Below are 26,856 nucleotides of genomic sequence, written 5' to 3' on the forward strand. Positions count from 1 at the left end.
GTGTCTTGCAATTATTTAACAAATGATTGGGCCTTTATGATGAACCATGTTGAACTAAAATCCACATGCACGGGGTTATTTTCCATATTGTATGGATGTTGAAGGCCATTAATTGATTCAATAAACACTTGAGACAATGTTGTGTGCAACGGGTATCATAACACTCAATTTTCAAGCAACGATTATGCATTAAGTGGATAATTGTTCCCAAGTATCAAATTCATGCCAACTTGCTTTCCAACGCAAGATCTAGAATATTATATTTCTCGTGCTCGAGTTGCCACAGTACCGTGAAAGAATACTTGGATGTTCCATTCGTTCAGACTCTTCACACGACAACACTTCAAAGGGGAAGCAAGCCAGAAATCTCCATCAAAATGTGAGTTGTTTGAACACCAGCAATAACGTAGTAAAGCTTCTGTACAACCCCCACCCCACCATCACCCCCCCCCCCCCCAGAAAAAAAAACTACCATTGTAGACAGAGTGCTTAGCAAGCTTTAAATGAAAATGGCACAAGAGAGCACAAATTAGGACTAAGGACGAAATGAAGCACGGAGACTGAACGCGTGCCCTATTATGTTGGCCTGCTTGGCAACATACATTGTAATGGCAGATGAGAAGGTTGCAGGTAGTTTCTCCACATGTAAACAAAATTTCGGTGTACTTGCTTCAAATCAGACGTGGTAGATGACAATTTTCGTTTGCATGAACAACTGCTCAAGCTGCAAACATTGCAAAATGCATGCAACACATTGCACCATCTATTTAATTGAACTTAGAATCGCACCACAATATGTTTAATTGTAGCTAAAAGAACAGAGGGCCTGTGAAATTGAAATTACCCGGCAAAAAGTGCGGGAGCAATGGTCAGTTGCGACTTGATCGACAATCACGGCCGGGATGTCGGCCGCGATTGGTCGGGACGACGTTGACATTTACTAGATACGCGCAACCAATGCAAGACCCTTTCCGTCTCAACAAGGGTGCGAAACTCGCACGCGCTCCGATATATACATCCGACGATCGTCTTCGAAGGCGAGGGCTCGAAAACTACCAAACGACCACTGAACGATGCAACACGGTAAGACGACGTCGGCACACACTGCAGCGGAAATGCATTTCCTTGGTAGCGGAAACAACCGCTCGATAATCCGCTTGCGTTGAGGAGCACGGCCTTTGGGCTGCGCCAGTGCCACAACTAAAGCTGCTGCTCTAATGGGCTGAGAAAAAAAAAACTAATAACACCGTCGCGCACCAACCTCTGCACGCGGCAGAAATTCAGGCGAGGCTATTCTTACCAGCGCTGAGTCCGTGTGATTCGTGCAGAGAACGAGATGGCTTCCCTGGCGTGGCAATCGCCAGCTGCTTGCCCGGCCATTTAAATCGGCGAGCTCAACGCGAAACATGGCTCCGTCGGGGTCGAGCGGCTGCCTCGGCGATTGCGCTCGCAGCGACTTCGGGCTGCCGCCACGTTTGTTCGCAACAGCTCCTGCCAGATCGCAACGTGCGATTCGTCGTCTCTGTCGTGTCTGTCGTCGTAGTGTCCTGGCACATTTAGAGATAATAGTAAGCCGCGAGGGATCGTGTGAGCGTCACCGCCGCAGAAGCCTCCCCACTCTGCGGTGGCGGGCGCGCCGCATCAGCGCTCACCTACGGCCACAGATTCGGCGTTAAATGTCTCTCCAGACATCCGTCAACATGCTTGGCAGGTCTGGAAAGTGTAACGGGAAGGCACCGTCTACTACTGGCGCTTTTTCGGTCGTAAGGGCCCACAGGATGATCAGCTTCTGGCGGCCATGTTTGAGCAACCAAGAGAACAGCCGCGGCGGTGCATGCCCGATAAAATACAAACATACGAAAAAGAAAAACAAAGCTTCTGCGAGGCTGGATATGCTTACCCCGTGGGCGACTCCGGGTCGTACATTTCACGACGGCTTCACCACAGCCACTTGCGACACGGGAATGGCTTCAGCGGGTAACCGTGATCGAGAGTCGAGGCTCCTATTAGCGGCCTCGAGGTCCCGGGGTCTCGGCCAACATCACCGAGTACGCTGCCGTAATGCCAAAAAAAAAACGCGTTACGTTGGCGCTTCACAACGGCCTTACCAGCCACAGAAGTCTACATAAGTGACATAAGTACCAGCAACGTAATCAGAGATGCCACCTACCTATTACTTTCATGGTTCTTACGATCGGAAGCTGTCGAGTGCGTGTGCGTGTATGCAGCTTGTGAGGAGCCCTTACCGAAACTAATACTGACAAAGAAAAGAAAAAGTTGCCATTAAGTTTTAGCATTGTTAGGACAATTTTTTGCGCTCGTTTTACGCCAAATTTTGTTGTTGTTTTATTTTACCACGACAATATGTTTTATAAATTGTAATATATATTTTTTTCTTTGTACGGTATGTCGACGCGAATGGCGCTGCGGATTCACTTTCGTCCGTGATGTGACTGTCTTCTGCAATAATGACAGACGAAAAAGACTACTTCCTCGAACTAAGTTCTAATCCTATCCGGTTTGAACCTGTCAGCAAGATCGCGAACGTGTTTTTCGATGATGCCAACCAGCAGGTATTCGTTGTGCGGTCGGGCGGAGCGACCGGCGTCGTTGTCAAGGGCCCCGACGACTGCAAGTCCACCGACTTCAGAATGGACGACAAGGGAGACGTCGTCTCCATCAAATTCTCGCCCGACTTGAAGGTTCTTGCTATTCAACGCAGCCAGAAGTCCGTCGAGTTCGTCAACTTTTCCGGCACAATCGACAGTGTCGAGTACTCCCAGAGCTGCAAAGGTAAAGCCACCAACATCTTGGGCATCGCCTGGACATGCGCAAACGAGATCGTTTTCGTTACTGACCATGGCATTGAGTTGTACCAGGTCAGCTCAGAGAAGCGAACTTTGCGTTCCCTGAAGACCTACACTCTGCAAGTGAATTGGTTCGTTTACCAACCCCAGACCTCTTTGCTCGTGCTTTCCTCAGGACCCCTGGGTAACATCTTACACCCGTTTCAGTTTAAACCGGGTGTCGCGACGCGACTCCCGAAGTTTGAAGTTGACTTGCCAATCATTCCTAAACCTCCGAGAGTATGCCTCCTCGAACGAGACGTTACAACGGCGGTACTTTATGGCAAGTGTGTTATCGTAGTGTTACGACACCAGGCCAGAACCTCGGTAGGAGGCACCGGAGCTGAAATCGTCATTTACACCCTGCAAAAAGAAGCGCCTCCGAGAAAAACCGACATCTTGAAGCTAGACACTAGCGGGAGGTTTGCTGTCAACGTTGTGGACAGCTTGGTCATTGTGCATCATCAAGCGTCGAAGAAGTCAATGTTGTTTGACGTAAAGTTGCCCGGATACAGTGACGGTTTTGTTACTTACCACCGGCCAGTTGTTCCTCCATCGCCAATTCGCCCGCTCAAGCTGAAGGTGACTATGCCGCCGAACAACACGCTAGAGGAAGTCAGCTACGAGCTGTACTCCCCGAACTGGGTCGTCTTCCAACCAAACATTGTCATAGATGCCAAGATCGGTTGTCTCTGGTACGTCACGCTGAGGCTGGAACCTTTGCTGGCGCACTTTGAAGACAAGCGCCAGTTGGTCGACTTTCTTCTGCAGCGGTCCAATTCGAAAGACGTCCTGCTTGGTGTGTGTCGTCGTCTTCTCGAGAAAGACTCCCAGCTACCCCTCGAGCAGATTGCATACGTGTTCGACAAGCTCGCCGCCAAAGAGGGCTGTGTGGACCCTTCTGACATGTACGCCCACGTGTTCTCAAAGTTCGCCGATGAAGGCGAAGACAGGTTTCACTTTGTTGTTTCCACCCTCGTTGAGTACATAAGGTCATTGGTGCAGCATCAGCTACCAGTTCCCTATTGTCACAACGAGCTGCTCATCAATGTCCTTGTTCACAACAGGCGGTTTCACCAGCTACACCAGTTCCTACAGTACCATGTTCTGACGGACTCCAAACCATTGGCGTGTCTCCTGCTGTCATTGCATGCGGTGTATCCTCCAGCGACTCAGCTCGCACTCGACATGCTCAAGAGGCTGGGGACAGCTAATGAAGAAATCGTTGAGGTTTTGCTATCACAAAAAAGGGTGCTCAGTGCTATAAGGTTCGTGCAGAATCTAGGAACTTCAGATTCGATCTCGGCACGCAAGTTTCTCGAGGCAGCAAAGACGACCGAAGATCCTGCAATATTTTATGCCGTGTTCAAGTTCTTTGAGCACCGTAATGAGAATCTCAGAGGCGTGCCAGAGTTTGCCAAGGGAGAGCATTGTGAACAGTACGTCAAACATTTTGAGACATTGTATAGTGAGACGTGAACATATGAAACAAGAACGAAGTTCTCCAGTTAGGTTTGAACCAGTGATCAGGACTAGTAGCTATTATAAATAAAATGAACAATGTTCTCGACCAACGCAGCTTTTATATCAAGTTTGTTTTTCCTCTGCCCCTTTGTGGTGTAAACGTGCCATTCATATGAGTGTGAGAACTTGAATTTTTCTTTGCACACCTTTGAAATCACTAGGAGCAATGCAGAAACATACAAAATGACTGTTTTTATAAAAAATGTGCTGTCACGGCAGTAACATTCGCATGTTGACTTTGCATGTCATTCAGGTTGCAGGTTGAGATGTGTAAATGCTCTACATTGAAAAGTGAAGCAATGTACAGATGGTGAGAGAATTTTACACATCTTTATTACAACAACTAATACGTGCAGACTTAAGCCCCCTGCAGCAGACGGGTGCAGCCTACTTTCGGTACCACATTTGAGTCAGGTTCATGCGTTTGATCTTCCTCTGCAGTTGCAAGATGCCATACATGAGGGCCTCGGCAGTTGGAGGACAGCCTGAAATGTTATAACAAGGCCATTGTCATAACTTCGCTTGGAGCGAAATAATGGGACAGGTTTGCATGAGTGTTGAGGCACTGAAGGTTGTGGAAAAATTTGCTATTTACTAACGCAGCTTACGCTCATAAGCCAAACTCGTACTTCTCTTGTTTTTCCTTTTTACTTCGGTGCCCTTATTAGGAACACTGAACAAAAAAAGAAAAACATGGCTGATCCCTCTGTTTAGCAATCTGTATACAGTGCAGTCCACTTATAACGATATCGAGAAAACCTAAAAATATGATCGTTATAACCGGTGATCGTTATATCTGGACTGCCGCCAAAAAATCGTCGCCGGACGTACCTTTTGTAGCTACAGGCTTCATTTTGCTATTTTCACCAAATAATAAATATTGTAGATAGTAGGATGTCAAAAACAAGACTTTATTTCTTACTCCGAAGAACGCATCACGGGTTCGCTGATGAAGAGAGACTGACCGACGGCGGGGTCGGAGCAGTGGGAGGAAGAAAGCACAGCCAGAGGTACACAGCCGGAATGCCAACGAGGCCCCGCCCCCATGCCGCCGCGCCGCTTTGCTTTTCGCTTTTTTTATTTTCTCTCTCTTTCCCGCTTTCGTTCGGCAAGCTACGAGTAGCTTGCCGGCTTGCCGTTGTAGAAGGCGGGGAGCCGCGGAGCGCGGCGCTTTGCTTGTCGCATTTTTTTTTTTTTAAATTCTCTCAGCCTCTCCGCGGTCGACGCGCGGCGAGGCGCAAAACGTGACACAGCTGGCGCCATCTGTAGCGCGTCGCGCCAACTCGCGATGCTCTCCTCGGCTTTTTGAACGGCCGGGACGCGCTGCCGGCGCTGTCCTGCAGTGGCGGCAGATACGTACTCGCCTACGCTAACTTTTCGTCTTGTCTCGGCATAGTTCGTTTCAGAAGAACTTATCAATCTAAATGTTACGATTATTCTGAATGAAACATGCCGTCCACGGCAAACTTTTCATCGTTGTATCCGATATGCGGTGGATAACATATCGTTATATATGGTTTTTTTTCCCATAGCCCCAATGCATAAAAAGACTGTTAAGTCGACCCATCGTTATAACCGATATATCGTTATATGTGGTATCGTTATAAGTGGACTGCACTGTATAACATGAAACTGAAAGGTGTCTTCACAGAGGCAGTTGAGCATTTATAGTGCGGTGTTTTCAAACAAAGGTGAAGGAATGAATGCTACGGCAACAAATTGTAATGCCACACAAGAAACAACAAGCTGATCAAAACTCTCGGCACACACCTCAAGCAGAAAGCACACACGAAATAAGCATATGCAGGACGAGCACGGGCCAACAACTGTCGCAGCTCAGCACTTAAAGCAGGTTGCTCAAACACAAACGCGCATGAAATGAATGCACAAATACACACAGTACAAGCACGAACAGCTGTCACAATTTTTACGTCGCAGTGTGTGAGCAGAGCGCTTCTTTCGTAAATGCGGCTGTGGCAGCGAACGAAGCGACTTCCGTGCTCTCTTTAACTACTGTAACTTCAAAGCAAACTTGTGGTGGAAGCACAAGAGGTACAAAGTGCCTGAATCACACAATAAGCGCACATGCACAAGCAACCACGCTCCGAGAGGCACGTGCGACCACCTTTAGACAGGCCCTTCACACTATCTCGCTACTGATGGCGAAAACGAGCTGACATTGCTGAGCTCTGAGGCCCGCCAATGGTATATGATATATATAGATAGCTCGCCATTAGAAAGCTGGAGAACGTATGCTTTGTGGGCTAGTGGCCTTGCGCTGCGGAGCGAGAGGTCACAGGTTCGACGGTGGGCAACGCAACCTTCTTTTTTTTTTTTCAAAGAAGATGGTTTTTCTTGGGATACTTTATCGCAGAAAATTTTGGTGTGTCTGCATTTCGTTTGTCCGTCAATTGACTCAGCTTCTTGTTCAATGCCCACCCATCTTGTTCAGTTGGCTGTGTTGATACATGTGAATATTGTCAAAACAAACATTATGAATATTTGAAGGGCAGCATCAATATTTGAGTATTAGACAGTGTGTTTCTTTATTTAGAAAATACATGGATATGTAATTCTGAAGACCGCACTGCTGACAATATCCTGCGCTGATGATGGGACACTATGAACGAAAAAGCGAGTGTTTCCTACGCTTCGCTAAAATGACACAGTGTCACCACCTACAAGTTGCTCTGCGTTCTAAAATACTATCGTTTGTTACACACCACTGCCAGATGGCGCCCATATCTCACGCAGAGTAGAGTGCCGCCATGTTCTCCTCAGCTGCCTCTCCATAGGCAGGAGTGCCTAGATGTCCTCCTCACCCACCTCTCCGTATGTGGGAGAGGAGGACATAGAAGCGCAACGCCTGCAGACAGAAGATGAATGTTTTTCAATGTCCTTTGCGGTGAAATGTGCAGATGCAACCAATTTTTTATGCTTTGCAGTCTGTTATATATTTTACATCATATCAATGACGGAAGTACATCAGCAAAGGCCTGGTCGACCCTTGCATAAAACACTTTCGTGTTAAAATAGCAAAATATGAGAATACCGAAATTCCACTTCGAACATGCGATTGTTTCGATAAACGGAGCATTTCCATGCATTTTTGAATAGTTGGCTGCATTTTTAGAAGCTTAGGAGCACACATTGGCATACATCCTCCGCGTGCCATATGCATTGATGGCTGTGACACTATATGCCTACAGGGTGAACACTATCCCGTCCTGCTACTTTCTCCCCCTCTCCTTCACACCCCTCTGTCACATCGTCTCGAAGACACGCTAAGACATGCTCTATGGGAGCGTGTTCACTGCCAGTGCCACTCATAATGGTTCTAGGAACCGCAGCGGGAACGATGTGGGCTGAGAAATCGCTGGAATGGTTGGCTTGTCTGTTTCGGGGGCTAATAAACATTTCCTTTTCTAGCTGAGGTTCTAATCAATTTTAGCACTCAAATATTCAACTGGGCTGAAGTTTTGGTGTCAAAAGTATTGTTCAGTAGCATTCCTTCAAGCAGGGACACGTGTCTTTGAAATTTTATTCAATTCTTGCACAAATATTATGAAACTTACTAAGTTTATGTGCATCTGTGTACTGATTACAAATATGCAATTATTTTTAGTACTAGTATTTTGCAAGAGATCTCCATCAATAAAGAAAGATTATTACCGCATGTTTTAGAAATATCACAAAGCTACCACTGCGTTATCTCAAAAAGCAATCCCATTCTTATTTTCCTGTGCTGCCCTTCAAATTTTAGTATCGTTTTGGTAGGGGCGGGGACAACCAGTATTGCCAATAGCAAAGCCTCAGAGATGGACGTTTTGCGACTTTCACGCAAGTGGAAGGGTGCATGCACCGGGGCATCGTGAAAATGTGGAGTGCAATTCCGACATGGGAGCAGCCAGAGGCGAGCCGACGGCCCCAGTGGGTCCTTCCCAGTTAGTCCCCCAGGAAAAGTCATTTGTCTGTCTGACTGTACTCTCTGAAGAATAGGATGAATTCCCAATGAAAGAAGTGTGACTAACAGGTGCGGTTACCGTAGCTGAAATAATTTTTGGTAAGTGCACAGTAGCTGATTAACTTTGCAGTTACCCACTTCACTACTACCAGTGCCACAAGGTTATGTAGGCATCAAGTGCTTGTCCTGCGATAAAATCAACATGCAAGGCCTTGCCGGACTGATGCACAGCAGGGAGAGTAATTTTCAATGCCCTTCCAGTAGGTTAGTGCGCATAGCAAATGTATGGTTTGAAGCGAAATCGAGTAAATAGCAATTTCATTGAATAATTTCGCATCGAATTCAAATAATTCATATTGCATATCATAAAAAAAAATGTGTTTTTTTAATTTGAAGAACACCTGTGCGTATGCCATTGCCTTTTTGGTTTAAAGGAAGTGGAAACAAGTTTGAATACTAGCACTGTCTGACTTTTTGTAGAAATCAAGTGATAACCTATAAAATATGTTTTTTTTTCATTTCTCTACTAGGCTTAGCGCATATAGGCCAGTATCACAAGCTTTTTACACTTAAAAATGATGAATCAATGTGAGAGTAACATGTTCATTTAATCTTGCAGTGAGGCTTCACAGCAGTGCGGATTTCCCCTGCGTAAATGTTTTCACCGATTAGAACCCTTCCACTGCAGTGAAACCACCTTTACAGAGTTTACATGCACGTTATCATACACTTGTGTGTTCATTTCGAATAGTAGTTTGAAAACTAATAATTTGAGTTCCAATCAAAGAGAATTTAACTACTGTAATAATCATTCAATTCAAAGCATTAAGATATTCGCACAATTCTACCTGCCAGATCTTGCTCACACACAATGACACAAATTAGGAAATGAATTAGAAATGAACTATGAACCAAAGCGCCACAATTCATGTTGTCATTACACTTGGATGCTATTTGAATTCCCAGCTGGTTTGTTTTTGTGGTATGCGATGGGCTTAAATTTTAGATGTTCATTGGATTGCATGATGTACAAGCAGCTCAGTCGATGTCAAGCAAATCTGGGTAATACTCCAAAGTTTTGAAGGGAAGTCAAGGAGGAGGTATTGGCATGACAGCTTCACTTATACTGTTAACTGCAGTGCACGATAGCTTCCTTTCTTTCTGCTTTTTGTGTCCAGCACAGCCACTGTGAAGGAGACTTCATTGGCACAGCACCAAGCCATAAATGCTATGGCTGGTTCTAAGGTTCAACCACATTTATTTTTCTTTGTTATTTTAACTACTGTGTTATGCTGCCGTATTATAAGTAGTAATTACAACACCTTCTATGTAGAAAAAAAAAACATCAGATATACTTCTCATAAAAGGGCCAATTTCAAATAACAAAGTTCCAATATAGCGAATCAGTATGCAGATTTCACTGAATTTTCCCAACTGAGGTTTAACAATACACAAGCTTGCTCCCATTCTACTTCCACTGATATATCAGCATCTACCTCTTGATCAGCATGAACACGCATTTCACAGCCACCTACTTAAGGATGTTTGGAAACAAAACAATCTCACTCAGCAAACTTGCTTGTTCTCTATTGTTTTCTCAAATTAAGTGATCTACAGGAACACAGCAGAGAAAGGAAGAGAAGAAGTGTCGAGAGGAATGACTGAATGCATGCAGTTTTTGAACTTCCACTGTGTCTTGTCATCACAAGCTTCCTTTTAAGAGCAAAAGAATGACGAACTTCCTTTATGGGCTTCTTCAATTTCTGTGGCTTAGCAGCACAATAACTACAGGCTGCTAACACGGCCACCATCGCCGACAACTTTTTTTGTGCAAATGAATAGTGAGTAGCTATGGGTACTATACCGGGAACATATATGTCCACAGGGATGATACGATCGCAGCCACGAACAACTGAGTACGAGTAGTGGTAGTAGCCGCCACCATTGGCGCAGCTCCCCATGGAGATGACCCACCGAGGCTCCAGCATCTGGTCATACACCTGCAATAACAAAAGTCCGCAAGGGGCAGTCAGAGTCAAAAAGCTATTCTGATCTTGCTGTCATCCCAACTGTGGCTATGATGATGACATAGCGTCTTCTGAAACAGTTCCGCAAGTATAAGCACCAAATATTTTGCTACAAATAATGGATTCCAAAAGAACAGCCTAATATCAGTCATTAATTTCCTACTGTTTCTAAATAGAATTCTAAGCTAGAAGCCAACTCTTATTTTCCTTGTCAGATACTAGTACAATGCAGATTTTCTTTTATGAGACCATCTCTAGGCTATCGTTTTTCATTAACAGGAGCGCAAATAAGAACATGGGACAGAAAGACACAGGAGAAGCACTCTTTCTGTCCCGGTTCTTATTTGAGCTCTGTTCTATGAAGAATGATGAACAACCAACATGCCTAAATGTTCTGCCTTTTCAAGTGTATCTCTAGGCTATTTGAATGCAATTTGTGGTAGCATTTGAGAGAGAGAAACTAAAGACGACTTCAAGAAGCAGAGCATCTATTTAGAAAATACAATGCCAAAATGGCTATTAAAACTGAGGTAACCAAGAAAAGAAATTTGTGCATGAATGTTATGCAGTAGTATATTGTATGCGGCGCATGGTGGTCCAGAGGGGGGTGCAATGGGGTGCTTTCCGCCCCCCCCCCTCCCCCCGAAGTTCAGATATATTTTTTTCTCTATGCAGTAACAATTAGCAACAAAGTACACAGCTCATCAGCGCACTCTGATCCCGCATATCCACGTCAAACAACCTTCAGTAACGGTACGTTTAACATCTAATGCTGCTCCACCGCGAGCGCCTCTGACAGCAGCGGGTGCATCGTCATCGAGGGAGTGGCAAGCAGTCGCTCCGGCTTGACTTTGGCGACTACAGCAGCAAAACATGCATTGCTCCACACCATTATCCAAGAAAAACAAAATCTTCAAGTAGTGCACCAGAATGGTCTTCAGTTCAAATAACAACTCTTATGTCACTGAACGTCATAATATGCCCACACGTCCCAAAAATGGTACAACCACACGTCCCAAAAATGGTACAAGTAAAGCGCGAGGATGGGCACTGTTTTCTTTTCTCTGCACTGTGTGAGTGTTTCTAACCCACTTTCTGAAAAATGCATAAACTAGCTTGCCTTTTCATGCTCGCTCAGTCCATTACATGACAACTCGGTCGAGCCAGAGATCTACTCCTTGACAACCTGGCAGTGAGAGATGTCGCTCCAAGCTATGAATAGTGCCATCTTTCTTTTCAAAGATATTTCCTCACATTTAACTTTGTGTGGTGTACAAGAATTGAATACATCTACACATTTTATAGCATTTTTATTTAAAACACTTTTTATTTCAAGAAAATCGAAAGGTTTTTGGTAGAATTTATGGGTGTGAATGTATACATATGTTGCCTTGGTGCAATCGACAACTAAGTAAAAAAACAATGTCGTTCTTTCTACGACTGTGGTTCATTCAAGATATATTGTGAATTAGAATTAGTAGTCTTTATCAATATTGTGATTAAATCAGAGCAATCTGCCTTGTGCATGCCTTTACAGAGTATGCACGGCCCCCTGGCAGTGGCTCTGGGAAACAATCAGTGTGGTGCCATACCGCCTCTTTTTCCGTGGTGAATGTCCAGTTTGCATGCGTGGGTGGCACAACAAATATATTTATTTAGCTCGACACTAGTGCAGCTCATGGATGCACTTTGTCAGGCCAGCATTCTACAGTAAAAGCTCGTTAATTCGGATTTCACGGGACCGGAAAAACTGTCCGAATTAACCGAATGCCAAATTAGCGAATGAACAGGGAAAACAACATTTAAAATTAAGCTGCAGAAGCATACCTTTATTTGTTGAAGTATCTTGTAATTGTCGTCTGCGTTTTCGCGCAGATTCTGGCTGACATCACAATTTTTCTTAACTGTTTCAAATGGCCAACAGCACGCAAGCTGTCGGGAGTGTTCAGGCAAGCGTCCTCTAATATTAACAGCGCCTCCGAGACTTCCCGTGAGGTCGCGGCTGTATCTCCTCGCATGATTCTTCGTCGGAATCGTGGTCTTCATGGGCGCCCGTGACATTATTAATAATCTCTTGATCGGTCAGGAGACCACTCGTGGCGACACCATGATCAATCGTGATGTAGTCCTGAAAGGTCACATCTGTGGGAAGGACAGCATCGAAAGTCGGGCAGTCATCGTCGGTGGACTCGGCTGACACCTCCTCGATGCCATCGTCAGCTACTGCTGCATGCTCGGGCCTCACAAAACCGCTGTTCTTCGCGTCGTACTTCTGCCGCTTTTTTGGCGTTGCCATCACTGTAGCGCAGGATGGTGGTGGCATGCAAATACGGTCACAATAGAAGAAAAAGAGAACTCCGCAAGAAGAGATGGTTCCGACACGACAACACAAGGAAAAATGGCGTCGGAGGCGCTGAGTGGTGAAGAAAGAAGACGCCGACGTTCGGTGACGCTGCGATCGCGCCCACTAGTTGATGATGATGGCGATGCCACTCAGGTTTCGGCTTCACTCCAGTGGTGCCAGCGCTGCTTTATCACGCTTTTGTGTAGCAGCACCCGTCAGCATTTGTCCGAATTAAGCGGTGCGGAACCGAATTCCGACGAAATAACGAATGTTTGGTCCCATAGATTAATATGCACTTTGGCCGGGACCAATAGAGCCGTCCGAATTATCCGAATTTTCGAATTAACGGGTGTCAAATTAACGAGCTTTTACTGTATTTCTTTTTCCACTTCCCATCGATGAAATGCAATCGTCAGTGCCGCAAAGCGTGTATCAGTGATGTGAGGCACCGAAACAAAGACGGCAGTTCGTCACAGCATTTGGACTCAGCAAGACAGTGCAAAAAGCAGTCAATCAAAGGTGCGTGTGTGTGCTAACTAAATGTTATATATGCGAAAAAACATGTCATGTTTCCTGCAGGGTGCAGAACATGTGTGAGCTTTGTGTCTGTCCCATTGCACAGTAGTTCAGAAGTGGCAAAGTTTGATGTACCAATTTTCTATGCACGATATGTTTTCTGCATTTGTTTTGGAATGACAAAGAAAGCAAATTATGGTTAAGTGCCCCTTGGTTCACTTTGGTCTTCACGAAACTACACTGTTGTTTACTTCAACATTTTTTACATGTCATGGTAAATCTTATGCTACAACATAATGAACGTGAAAGGGTGCAGTTTCATCGCCTGTCACTCATTGACACTCCACGGTTAATTTCTGCAGTCAAAGCGCATTCTCTGTTTGGCGAAAAAAAAGAAAATCCACTTGTGTTGACAGCTGACATGACTGCCGCGCACCAATTCATAAATTTTGTGAAGTTTCCATGTGCAAGCCTTTTTCTGGTCACTGTAGTGCGATGTTCACAGATATTGCAGCTTCACCGTCCAACTCACCCAGGCACCCTCCTTTCAGATAAATGGCACTGGAAAATACAGTCGTCAGGAAGCTTAACACAAACGCTCCAAAGCATGATCTGCACTGCTTTGACTGATACCAGATGCGAAGCGCTGGACGCTGTTTTCAAGGTAGTATCTCCGTATGCATGAATAGTAGTGATGGCGTGCAAGGGTAATGTATTGCAGACAAAACCACCCAAACCTATGCGGCTCTAGGGTCCATCAAACTGTTTCGAGACACTCTGCTGAACATTCATGCTAAGTTTGCTGATGACTGTACATAACTCTCAACAGGCTCAGTGTGCGGTGTTCGACCAATGCCAGCTGTTCTGGTGTACTAAAATCATGCAATGCATGTATTGTAGGATCACGTTCCCTCAATTTGAATGTACAGGGCAGCAAACATTATGGTCCCTAGATGTAAGGTACACTGTTCACTTCGAAGCATGCCATTCACTAAAATCATTTTTCCCCTTCCCGGAAGTAAAACGTTGGTGCAGCAGCAGCACGAAACGGCTAAAGCAGAGGCCGACTAGTTCATATGATTAGTATGAATGTAACAATAAACAAAAATTATATATTCACCCGACCAGCTAGTGACAGGTCCTTATGTTGTTTGTGGTCATCTTCACAAATGCATGCACAATGTAGTAGTCAGCCTTCATCGAAAGAAGGCAAATGCTTCTCAGAAGTCGTACATGGACGAGCACGTATTCCTCATCACAGAATTTTTGCCCTTTTGTGGTTTGCCGAGAGCACCAGCCGCGAACCACCTGCCACCGTGAAAGCATTCAACTGCTTCTTGCTCAGCATTTTAATTGATGTTGGCTTTTTCTTCCATCGATTGGTCACAGAAAAGAAGCTACCGGGAGTGTAAATACCACCAGGTGGTACAACACTACGACGAGGCAATGGTGCAAACAGCACATGTGCTGCTGCCCCAATTTGTGTTACGGAGCAACAGTAACGGTGGTGGCAAAGGTATCACAGGCGTGCCATGATATCTCAAAGGTAGGTTGTTTTCCTTTCTCTCGCTTTTTTTTCTTGGTTTATTATGGCCAATGCAAGAGACAAACTTGCCTCACATTCATGAAAAAACACGTATAGTAATAAGGAACACACAGAGACTGTTGCCGTATATTTTCATTTACATTTGCCCGCGAGGCTGGCTAGGCCGTCACGCTGGCTTGTCTAATTGTTGAGGATAACCGTGTCCACATTCAACAATAATCAACATGAACTTAATCGAGTAAAATATATCCATGTAAAAAAAAAACGTCGAATTGTGGAACGGTTCCTCAAATGAGAACTGTCTATGAACTTAGTGCTGCTTTTTTTAATTGACCTCACTGCCGACTTCGTTGTACCGCTACACACAGAAAAGGACCAATTTGCAGTCACCGATGGGCATTCTTCTAAGAGTTTTTATTTCCATTTGCTCATTCATTAACATTCGATTAGTATGCCCACATCTGCGATTTCGCCTTTTCATATAATGCACATATACAAAAATGTTAGGAAAGACGAACTCTGAATCAAACTAAGAAAAGGTGACAGGTGTCCAAAAAAATGAACAACACGAGCAACCATGTTGTGTCTCTTTTTGAAATTGTTCATCACTGGCACTTGACATTTTTTACGAAGCTTTACCAACAAGGCCGATCGTCTAGCCTTCTAGAAAACCTTCGTCTTATGTAAAGGCAAAAAACCTGCTTTTGTAAGCAGCTGTGCAGCACTTGATGAGGAGCACTGACTTTTGCTTTCCTTGGCGTACAGAGGGTAGCCCGCTTAAGTTCTCTCGACAGTGACAAGAAAGTCGCCGCATTGACGCAGGAGAAGCAACGCAATGTGGAGGCTCTAGGCAAGTGCCCAGTGCTTGTTGATACACACTATTGACTACTTTTGCCAGTCATGACACAGCACTGAAAAAAAAAAAAAAAAGACTAGCTATGCCTGATGGCCACCACACCCTCAATGCTACCCTCTGCAAAAAGTTCTGCACACACCTTAGTGAGCGAGCATGCTTGTTTTCCCATGTTTAAAATGAGTTGCATTAAACCTAATGTCTCCACAGCCAGAATTGTCCCATGGCTACTTATGAGAACAGTATCAGTATAATTTAGGTGATGCAATTCAGGTTGCAAACGTTTACAGCAATGGATATTCACGAAATTCAAGAATAGTGATATCGAAATCACAGTCATTTAAATAAGGCAGTGGATGACATGCTCAAAACATGAAGCTTTTTGACTAGGGCTGTGCGAATATTCAAAATTTAGGATATTTTTCTAATTGTGCATGCTGTTTGATTCGATTCACAGTGGAATTTCACTATTCAAATTTACCAAGAACAAATGCAGTCAACGTCCGATTGGCAGTGGCTCCAGTCACGCTGTGGTATTGCGTCAAAGCTTCCTTTAAGGCTCTGCTACAGTCACAATCGCAAAGACTAAATAAAACGCTGGTACCAACATGGCCATGATAGATGTGGTTCAATGCTGTTTTGGACCTGAGTGTTCGGCAGGAAGCCCGAAAAATAGAATGCTCAAAATTTTTAGCATAGAAATGTTTAGGTGTTTTTATATATTCATATCTACGAGGCCAATTTATAGCTCTGGATTGAAGGAAGCACACCCTTGGTCACCACATATATTTGGACTTCAGAAAATGAATGATGTTGAAGAAATGTAGATGTTAAAGAAATAGCAACAATGCCTTTCATGTGTAAAGTGTTGTCGGCAACACTTCAGTTGCACCAAATCATGTACACAAATACCATTCGCCTGAATCACCTCATTCTTGATAACTATGAAACACCACCCCACCCGCTCTTCATCAACCAAGCCAAAAAAAAAAACACTGTCACATAGCTATCTCGTAAGAATATGCTTAGGAATCCTCTCCAATTCTTTTCTACAATATTTCTTTAAAGCATTGAAAATATTTTCTAGAATTATTTAAAAGATATTTGATTTGATTCACACCGACACTTCAATATTAAAATTTGCTTCACAACCGAAATCTCGCTATTCGGAAAGTTCTATTTTTCAGGCATTATATGTGCTACAATAAATAGTAAACTTCTTAATAAGCTGTTCCTGATGAGTATTTACTTTAGCACTACCTTTTCTTTGAGATGGTGCTAACACCCCCTGCAATTTCGTATGCACTTTGTGGTGCATGTGTTCCGCACATAGGCCGCATTTAGTGTTCACAACTATCGAGCGGTAGGGGAAGTTGTGCTTGCAAGCGTTCAACCACCGCCATCATCATCATGGTTAGAACGGTAGCGCTAGTGGTCACGCCTGGCGGCAAGCCTGGGGGTGGCGGCACAGGAGTGAGAAGCGGGCTTCTTTTGCGCGTGGCGGTTGGCGCGAACGGTTGTCTTTCACGGTGGGTCCCCTGTGCACTGCACCACGGGTTGTCTTCTGGAGGCCCTCGTGGCGACTCAAGAGTTCTCCACCTTGTGTATGTTATGTTGTTGAGTGTATGGTAATACTGAATAAGGTTGTTTTAGCATGTTGATCACTATTGATGTATATTGATTCGGCTGATGCTATCGTCGATCTAAAAGCAGTTAAATAAATGTATGTTGTTTGGTTGGGTCCGACCACGTCTACTGTGTCCGTTCACTTTAACTCCAATAGGGTGGCGCTCTCCATTTCGAGACCCCACAGCTTTTAACACTGAATAGAAGATCTTACTATCTCATAAGCAAATCTAAACACAACAAAATTTCGGACTGCCTAGAAAGCCTGCTTTAATTCAGCACAAACAAAGAATGATGATTAACCTTCCACCCAATATCTCTCTCGAGATATATTTGCATTTTGAGAAATTGTAGGAAGTGCTAATGTTAACAACCCTTCCAATGCATCTCCACAGTACCTTTCTTAATGCCGGTGCCATCTTGTTGGTAACTGTCCCGGCTACAATAATGACGTCAGCTTGACGAGGACTTGCACGAAACACAACACCGTAACGATCCATGTCGTAACGAGGGGCTGCAATGTGCATCATCTCCACTGCGCAGCAGGCCAGGCCAAATGTCAGTGGCCAGAGGGAAGTCTGTTTAAAAAGCAAAAACCGCACCCTGCTTGGTTTACTGGGCAACATCACACTGCAGGAAACATTTTCACAGACTTTCAATAAGCACCACGTAAACATTTGTCTCTGTTTTATTCAGTATCATTTTTTTTTTCTACACAGGAGCTGACACAAAGAACTTTAGATGCAACGAGGCCTAATGATAAGAAAGCAAGGCTACTTGAGGAAAAGTAGCAAGCCTCTCGAGTTTTCAGTCAAGATTACTGCCAGTACGAATGAAGGAAAGATGCGTAAATTTAAGGGCTCATGTTTCTCTGTTAGACAATATTAATGAGAACTAACCGAACACGCTCCCACGTTTATATGTGCACATACACTTTATAAAATGAAAGGAGGAATGCAGTAGCTCAGTGGCAGAGCATCAGAAGCATTATTCGAAGGTAGCAGGTTCGGTACTTGCCAGTAACAAGTAGTCCTTTCGTCCAGTTTTCTTTCTTCACATTTACATTGCAATTACTTCCAATAATATCCTCTATACTTGCCTTAGCAGTCGTTGTCTGTGAGGCGGGTTCTTATTAATAACAGCATGAATGACGCACATAACGAAGCCTTAGAAGTTATTCTGTAGTTTCAACCACACTATATGAATTATAAATGCAACATGAATAATTGTGCAGCACATAAGTGTTTATATTACTCTATATTTGTGATCACTTGCTGGAAATTGTGGAAAGCAACACCCTGCTTTTCTTGAAATAGCATGCGCGATGGCTCGGGACAAAATGCAAGTTTAATACATTCACAGACAGTGCATCATGATTGGCACCGAACAGTGATATAGCCGATTTTCAGAAGGCAGAGAATGCATTACACTCGAACCTCATTATAACAAACTTGCATCTTACATTAAAATAAACTTGTTATATCCAGAAATTCATTATAAAGGTTGATTCTTAACACTAAATATATTGCGAGACTACTTTTTAAAGTTTGAGTGTACTATATATATGCTGAAGGGATATAAACCAAGAATGAAACCTGTAGTTGTTCTACACGTGCAGTGTTGCAAAGTTGCCACTCTGAAATTGGAGTGATTCCAGAATCATTCCACATTTTCTCGACCACGAAATGAAAATGGAATGGGGGCAACACTTAACGAATAGAATGGAAATAGAATTAAGCAGATTTTGCCTGAAATGGAATGAGAATGAAATTACGTCTTTTTTGGAAAATGAGCCACGTTTTCATTCTCGTGCTGTTTCTCAAACTTTCTACATTATTAAATCAGAGTCTCATATTTAACAATAAAGCGGCCCTTTTAAAATGGCCCGGCTGATTACAAGCACGGTACATTTATAAACAACACGCCTCGTACAACTATGTCCTTATAGCGACTGCATTCCTCGAAAGTTTGTCTCTACTCTTCGCGTAACTGCACTCGAGCAGTTACGCTTGAGCAGACGGTGAGGGAATCGAGAACGCTATTCTACCTGGCGCCTCGTTCCCCAGCTGCCGCGCGCGCACTGACCGTGTAAGCCCGGGCGCGCATAAGCACCCGCATTCGCCAAGATGGCTGCCAGGGTGCCTCTTGGTCTGGGTGAGTCAAGCGTCGGCTCCGTCTCGCGCTGGCATGTCCGGGCACGCTACGCTGGCACGCTGCCTAGGCCTACGTCACAACGCAGCGCCATTTTCCTTTGAGCCACACGTGACATCCTTCTCTCCTACGAGCTATGTTGCGCCCGACGATTCGCTCGTCGCGGCAGATGCTCGCAGGCCTTCACGAGTGGTTAAAACGCTGCTCAGCAGGCGGATTCTCGTTCGTGCGTTCGACTTCGGCCTTTGCGCGGGAGTCGTCGCGCTGTAGGCAAGCGTACTTTCTCGATTTTGCGGAGTTCCCTATACGGCCTGCAAGCCCGTGAGTGTCACACTGGGCTGCATCTCGGGTTAATAAACCCGTTGTTGTTGTTATCCTGCCTCGTGCGTGGTTTCTGCATCGTGTTGGAGAAAATAATGAACTTGGCCGCAGCGTTGTTGCACGCAGCGGCAGTGGAGGACGTCACATCCCTACACAATTGCACTTAGTAGGTAAGCCTAGTGCAAGCCTATCTCCACAACGGCCATTGCTTTATCTCATTTTTTTATAACCAAACATTCAAAAAGCCATCATTAACAATAGTGGTTGTAAAATATAAATGGCAAAGTGCCCATTTAGCTTACAACATTTCGTGACAATATTCTCATGAATAAAACAAAATAATGCTTCTTCTTGCACCTTGTACAGCTTGCAACCTTTATTGCAGCATTTAAAAATTACGAGGACGCTTAAGTGTTTTTTATGAGATAAGCCTAGTCACCAAAAAACTAGTGAACGATTGCCGAACATGTTCGAAATACCAGGCATTCGAGAGATCAAGGCTAGGAGATCAGGCGCTCCTGAATCTCGAGCTAAAAGAAGGTCATCCGGCACTCCCACTGCTGTGGCGTGGGATCATTTCATTATTATCGTTATTTTTTTATATTTCTTGCAAATTCGCTCAGTTCCTATGAGTCGGCATACATACTTGTGTTCGCATCGCCAAACAAATAGAACATCAGGAGGAACATATTTTGCTACACCCGTAATAGCTACTACTGCAATATCACACTCAAAAGTAATCATGTAGGCCTGAGCACATGTTCTATCGAAGTCAAAGGCCACAATGCATTTTTTATGCCTACTTTTAGTTAGCCAAAGCCAGGGGTTGGCGTGGTGTAAAAATGGGGACAATCTGCCAATTCGTTACAAAGAAACCGACGTATAAGTCAGTGTACAAACAAATGCATTATCCCTGCAGCATTGTCCTCTTGTTCACGGCGCTGCGGCTAGACGCGCCAGTTTTTGAAAAATGCATTAAATTCATTATTTTACCGTAGTTTCTGCTTGGAATGAAGGTTTTCTCTATCGATTTCAAAATCCAATTTAGCGATTTGGCTGAAAATATTGGTGGCAAAAATTTTGTTCAGTATCCCTTTAATGAATCTTGTGACACCACCTTTATGGGGGCGTTCATTATTACCCCCAAGAAACTATCAAGATATATTTCCTACATTGAGAAATCACAGGAATGGAATGGAGCTGCCTGGCCATTCCTGGAGTGGGAATGGTCAAATTTTTTTTCCTTCCAAGGAATTAAAAAGAATGTAATTGTGGCAGGTATTATTTCCCCGGAACGGAATTGGAATGAAGGTGCCCATTCCGCAACACTGCTCTACTGGAGATTGGTCATCATGTCGAAACACTCCTATTATGCATAGCACACCCCCCTTCAAGCTCTGGTGATCAGGCCCTTGAAAGAAGTTCAGTAGGCGATATTTACAGGTACACAGCTGAAGTATGAGTAAGCTTCTAGCATTGGTATACTGATTACCTTCCTTCCCCAGGCAAGTATGTCATCAGCACGAGCAAGCGCGAACTCCACCATATTGGCCGGCTTGGCAGGAGAATACGGCCTCCATGGCTGCGTTACTTGGCCAGGCTCTGCAGAGACAGGCTCAGAGGCCTTGGTTGCACTTGGCCGCAATTGCGACGCCACTGCAGTGCAGCGACACTGCGGTCCAAGTATACGCTGCAGGACTGAAGTTGCCATGCGGCCCGACCCCCAGATGGCTGCAAAAAAGGATGTGTGAGTCGGCAAACAGAGGCACACATTAACAGACTTTGACAAGTTAAGGGGCCAGTAAACAGGCTCCGATTTTTTTATACACCCCCGAACAAGCTCGCCAATTCGTACAGTAGACTGTAGTGATCACATTTGCTAATTATTACAGCGCCGGCGCCACGCATCTATTTCGAAAAACAATGCCCCACCAGTTTTCTTTGTTTGACCAATTCCCCTCGTACACGCAGTTTGACAAAATCTTCCCAATGGGCAATGTTACGCACCACTGAGCTCTTCGACTGGTTCCTTGCCCTACAAAACAGTTCCTTGACTCTGCTGCGATGCAGCTTTAGCTGTACAGTGTGCATTTTCATTTTTCAGTGATGCCCTCTGCTGTTTCATAGCACCGGAGATTCTTGGAGAAGCGGTATTGATAGAACAAAAGCCTCCGTGATAAAGAGGCGTCTTACTACTTTACCGCTAGGGGAAAAGTGCTCCTCGCTTTGCATTTCCTGCCTATGCTGCTAAGACCCGTGTTCATATGAGGACGCCCTGCTCCGTCGTTGCTTGTGTGTCGATGACGAATCACGGACGTCGTGTCACGTAGCCGAAGTGGGTGGAGTCACGAAGACGAGCAACTTCTTCCTCTACTTATGACGGAAAAGGGTAGCGATCAACCGCACGAAAATTTGAAACTGGCTGAGAGGGATGGTCTAACTACAGTAAGTTGCTTATTATAGCACGTATTCACTAAATTCTTGCGGCAGGATGTTCACATTACAAAAGTGCGCCCATTTCTTTTAATTAAAACTTTTGGACCTTGGGACTGTTTACTGGCCCTTTCAGGCTGGCCCTTAAGGTTGGCAAAAGCGGTGACGGATTCAAATCATATAGTTACATTCCCCTAGCACTTATCACACTGACTTTAAAGGGACACTAAGGTCAAATAACAATTTACATGAGAGTGAAAGCTCAATGTATGACAACATCTAAGACAACAATGTTATCAACAGATCAACAGCAGTGCCCTACTTGCCGGGAAACTAAGGTAAATGCTTGTGAACAAATGTGCCTTAGTAGGACATTCTCAAAATGATCCTGATAACATCTATGTTACAGCCTACAATTAATCAGTACTAATCAAACTAGCTACACTAAATAAGGAACCTTCCGTGCATCAAGAGACATAATAAAATGCCGTTTGTTAGTATCTGTTTCATTCATGGAAGAAAGAACCGCCGGACATTACTATGGGGAATTGCGCAAATGGTTCAAAAGTACAATTTTCGCCTGCTATAACTGGACAAGTCGTGCCATCTAGTGGGGCCCAGTTGAACCAAGCATGTCTACCATCTCGGAGCCAATGGCTGAAAATGGTTCGAACATTGATGTGAGACGTTCTGCTTGAGGGGGGTGATTTGAATTGCGCTAACCCAGTGCGGACCACCAAAATGCGACTTTATTTCAAAATAAGCACTTCCTTGGCACAAAAGTAACACTACGAGATTTTGGGACTGCTATTTCAACAATTAACGTCAACTTAATAGTTGCCTTTAGTGTTCCTTTAAGGAATCACATAAGCTGTGATGGTATTAATGAAGGTGAAGTATGTATAGCTTGGGTAAATATGAGAGATATGGCTGAAACTACAACATTACATCAAAACTGATCCTGCCAAAACATGTATAAAAAATGCAAGTCAGACACACCACATCCTCAAGAAAATGTCGGCACATGTGACGGTGATTCATTCTCTTTGATACAGTTTGTAAAGCAACTTTATTTTAAGTAAGAGTGATGGCATGACATAGCGTGCATCCACTAAATAAAAATAGCCTTGCAGTTGATGCCAATGTCTGCTATTTCATGGCCTTTACTTAACTTTGTATGCGTGGGCCTGCTTTAGTAGATCTAGCACTTGCTCTCTGCTGCCCGATTTTATTTGGACCTCTTCTTGCTTTCTAAAAATAGTTTGCTACGAAACTGGCGTAAGTTGTCACACAATGCCCAAAATTCGTTTCGAATAACGCTGTGCATTAGACATCGAGCAGCATTGATGCTGCCTCTGCGACGGTTGTGTCATGCTTTTCACGGTCTGTAAATTCTATATTATAAATTATGCATATTGCGAAAAGTCCGATGATGAATTAGCAAGGCTGAAGTGCATCCGACACCTACGCAACCCAATGCATTGGCGGGTAGCACAACACAAATCAAATCAGCCGTTCTCCTACGGTTATGTAACCAGCATCAAAGACCAACGCGCAGCTGACATATTACGAAAATATACTACAGTGCACGACATACACAAGTACCGGTGATCGTAGCCTTATTTGGCCACCAGGTGAAAAGAGTTCGTGGTGGTTTCCCAATACTTTAACGCAGATCGGAGCCACCTTGCAATTGTGCATGAAACATTCACCGTCAATGATTCCGCTGAGACTTTCTGAATAACATGCATGCCTGGCCCAAATTCCTCGATTCATAGAATCTTTCCCTACGATGACATCGCTCAACCACATACCGCCATCTCTCAATGAACGTAAGGATGCCTGGAACGCTATTTATTTGGCTAAATGATACGTTACGCCATACTTCATGCACAGGATTAAAATAGCTGTCTGTGGTCCACGAAACGACGCACTTCGCACAAGTGCGTCTCAGCGTCAACTCAACATGTGCAGTTCTCTAGAAATTTTACATAGAAGTATGCACAAATCGTCACACGCACAATGCTGAATATAGTGCAAGAAATATTCGTTAAGCTTCTAAATGAAATATTGCAGGATCAAGAAAACATAAGCGCTGTTTCAAGCATTACCTTGGCTTCCCATCCTCGAGAATACCCTACAGACCTTCAGCAACCGAAAGTCAAAATGTGATACAGATTGGATTGATTTGGATTTGTACTTTTGAAAAAAGAAAACGAAAGCGAAATTTAAAAAAAAAAGTGTGGCCACATATCGTGGTTATGAAGTTTTCACGCGTAGTGTCTTGTAAATTTACCAAATAAAATACTGATATAAAAACGAAAACAAAGGGCTGCTTGAACAAGCTTTTGCAAGCAAGGCATAAACTAAGAAAAAAAAAACGTGACAAGCGCAACGTCTCAGAGGCCATGCATTGAACCCGTACTTTGAAGAGAGGAGCGCGGCGGATGGCGTCACGGAGGTTGATATTGACAAAAGACTGGCTGCATGACGTGATGGTCTCTTTAGTCAACATTTCCTTGCATTTTTACGATCTTGCATCTACAATGCTCGTTATGTTTTCAGGAGTATTTGTATTGCAAACGTCAGTTGGTCATGCTGCTTTTCTTATTTGGGGTAAATCTCAAGGCAATACCTTTACTGCAGGCGTGCGCCAAAAGCAGTCACAAAGACGAAAACGGAAGTTGTTTACATAGCATTAAACTATGTAAAGCCACATGAATGTCATGATGTTTTCGATATTGTCGAAAATACCGTCCTGGCAATGACAGCCACCCACTCCATCGAGCGTTTGAAACTAAATTATGTGCAGCAACTTAGCTTAATTGTGTTAGCGCGGCACATATGAAATAAAAGGAGAAACACGACAGAGACGTCTAGAAAGGTAGGCGCTAAACTTCCAGTTGTTTATTTCATGACCTTGACATCCATCTTATACATGCGTTGAAACACAACTAATCTTGCACGTGGTGTCACTCCAAGAAACGTAATTTCTTTATACGTCAATGCAATTGATGGCGAACTCACACACAAGTCTCCCTTGAAATTACTTGCGAACTTCCCCAAGGTGCCTCTATCAGGTTTTTGGACATCCGGTTGTTTTTGCTAGAGAAGCACACATGCTGGTCGCATGATCCACGGGCAAATAAGCCTCTTCTTTCTTTTGTCTCGGCGCACTCAAAGCTTGTCTCGGCTACTGTACAGATCTCTGTAAAACTCCTCCGCTATTTTAACTATCCTATCCATATTGGTAGTTATTTTGCCTTCTTTGTGCCTTAGTGCATACATCCGACTTTTGCCTATCCCAAGTTTCCTCTTCAATTCTTTGACACTTCCTCCGTTTTTCAGAGCGTGTTCAATTTTCTCCATGTTATACCTTCTTACATCGCATACCTTACGTCTATTAATCAACTTCGAAAGCTCTGCCAGTTCTATTTTGTCTGTTGTACTTGACACTTTCATGATTTCACGCTTCCTAATTAGGTTCTTCGTTTCCTGGGAAAGCTTGCCAGTGTCCTGTCTAACTACCCTGCCTCCAACTTCCACTGCACACTCCGTAATGATACTCGTCAGATTATCATTCATTGTATCTACGCTAAGGTTGGTTTCCTCACTAAGAGCCGAGTACCTGTTCTGCAGCGACACTCTGAATTCCTGTACTTTCCCTCTCAGTGCTAGCTGATTGATTGGCTTCTTGCGTATCAGTTTCTGTCGTTCCTTCTTCAAGTCTAGGCGAGTTCGAGACCGTACCATTCTATGGTCACTGCATCGTACCTTGCCAATCACTTCCACATCCTGCACGATTCCAGGGTGTGCACTCATTATAAAGTCTATTTCGTTCTTATTTTCGCCATTAGGGCTCCTCCATGTCCACTTGCGGTTTTCTCGTTTTCGGTAGAAGGTATTCAAAATCCGTAAATTATTGCGTTCTGCGAATTCTACTAGTAGCTCTCCTCTGGCGTTTCTAGTACCGATGCCATAATTTCCTACTGCCTGGTCTCCAGCCTGCTTCTTCCCTACCTTTGCATTAAAGTCGCCCATCACTATAGTATACTGTGTTTTTACCTTACTCATTGCCAATTCCACGTCTTCATAGAAGCTTTCAACTGAAGCGTCATCATGGCTGGATGTAGGCGCGTAAGCCTGTACTACCTTCATCTTGTATCTTTTATTCAGTTTAATTACGATACCTACCACCCTTTCATTAATGCTATAGTATTCCTCTATGTTGCCAGCTATGTTTCTGTGAATTAGGAACCCCACTCCCAGTTCTTTTTTGTCTGCCAAGCCCCTGTAGCAAAGGACGTGCCCATTCTGTAGCACCGTATAGGCCTCATCTGTCCTCCTAACCTCACTGAGCTCTATTATATCCCATTTAACACCCTCTAGCTCCTCGAATAGTACAGCTAAACTTCCCTCACTAGATAAGGTTCTAGCGTTAAACGTTGCCAAATTCAGGTTCCAATGGCGGCCTGTCCGGATACAGAGATTCTTAGCACCCTCTGCTGCGTTGCAGATCTGACCGCCGCCGTGGTCAGTTGCTTCGCAGCTGCCACGACCTTAATATCTGTACAGTAGCCGAGACAACCACGACCTTAATACTATAAGAACTAGCAGTAACCCAGATTACACCCCACCAGTAATGATAGAAGAAGTCAGAAAAGCTTTGGAAAGCATGCAAAGGGGCAAAGCTGCTGGTGAGGAT

General features: G+C 44.2%; 3 protein-coding genes across 9 annotated transcripts in view; 1 reads left to right on the plus strand and 2 right to left on the minus strand.

The window, feature by feature from the left end:
* Positions 1–2,270, minus strand: part of LOC142763602 (uncharacterized) — a 122,345-nt gene extending 120,075 nt beyond the window's left edge. For 4 of the 7 annotated variants that reach the window (XM_075865150.1, XM_075865151.1, XM_075865152.1 and 1 more), the window contains exon 1: positions 1,301–1,793. In XM_075865150.1, the coding sequence (XP_075721265.1) occupies positions 1,301–1,380 (80 nt within the window). In that variant the 5' untranslated portion in view covers positions 1,381–1,793. Of the gene's footprint in view, positions 1–1,300; positions 1,794–1,900; positions 2,054–2,170 lie in introns of those variants that run through there. The other 3 variants (XM_075865154.1, XM_075865153.1, XM_075865155.1) reach the window with 1 other exon arrangement.
* Positions 2,271–2,419: 149 nt separating this feature from the next.
* Positions 2,420–4,420, plus strand: LOC142763690 (regulator of MON1-CCZ1 complex-like). The gene has a single exon (XM_075865157.1). It carries the CDS (start codon positions 2,469–2,471, stop codon positions 4,323–4,325), a length of 1,857 nt encoding a protein of 618 aa, XP_075721272.1. The 5' UTR covers positions 2,420–2,468; the 3' UTR covers positions 4,326–4,420.
* A 261-nt stretch (positions 4,421–4,681) lies between these two features.
* LOC142763706 (NADH-quinone oxidoreductase subunit B-like) lies at positions 4,682–24,386 on the minus strand. Its single transcript, XM_075865158.1, has 5 exons — positions 24,263–24,386; positions 21,211–21,449; positions 17,645–17,824; positions 10,199–10,334; positions 4,682–4,855 (listed from the first exon to the last, which is right to left on the minus strand). The coding sequence occupies exons 1-5, from the start codon at positions 24,273–24,275 to the stop codon at positions 4,758–4,760; spliced, it is 666 nt and encodes a 221-aa protein (XP_075721273.1). The 5' UTR covers positions 24,276–24,386; the 3' UTR covers positions 4,682–4,757.
* Between the last annotated feature and the right edge of the window lie 2,470 nt (positions 24,387–26,856).

Source organism: Rhipicephalus microplus, chromosome 1 (assembly GCF_043290135.1).
Source record: "Rhipicephalus microplus isolate Deutch F79 chromosome 1, USDA_Rmic, whole genome shotgun sequence".
Lineage (NCBI taxonomy): Eukaryota > Metazoa > Arthropoda > Arachnida > Ixodida > Ixodidae > Rhipicephalus > Rhipicephalus microplus.

Excerpts from the sequence above, each read along its gene's own strand:
- LOC142763706 (XM_075865158.1), bottom strand. Across the intron at positions 17,825-21,210 it reads TACTTGCCTGGGGAAGGAAG|ACTTCCCTCTGGCCACTGAC; the intron begins GTAATCAGTATA and ends CTTTTTAAACAG. Across the intron at positions 4,856-10,198 it reads TGTGGACATATATGTTCCCG|GCTGTCCTCCAACTGCCGAG; the intron begins GTATAGTACCCA and ends ATAACATTTCAG.
- LOC142763690 (XM_075865157.1), top strand. The coding sequence starts at position 2,469 with ATGACAGACGAAAAAGACTACTTCCTCGAACTAAGTTCTAATCCTATC.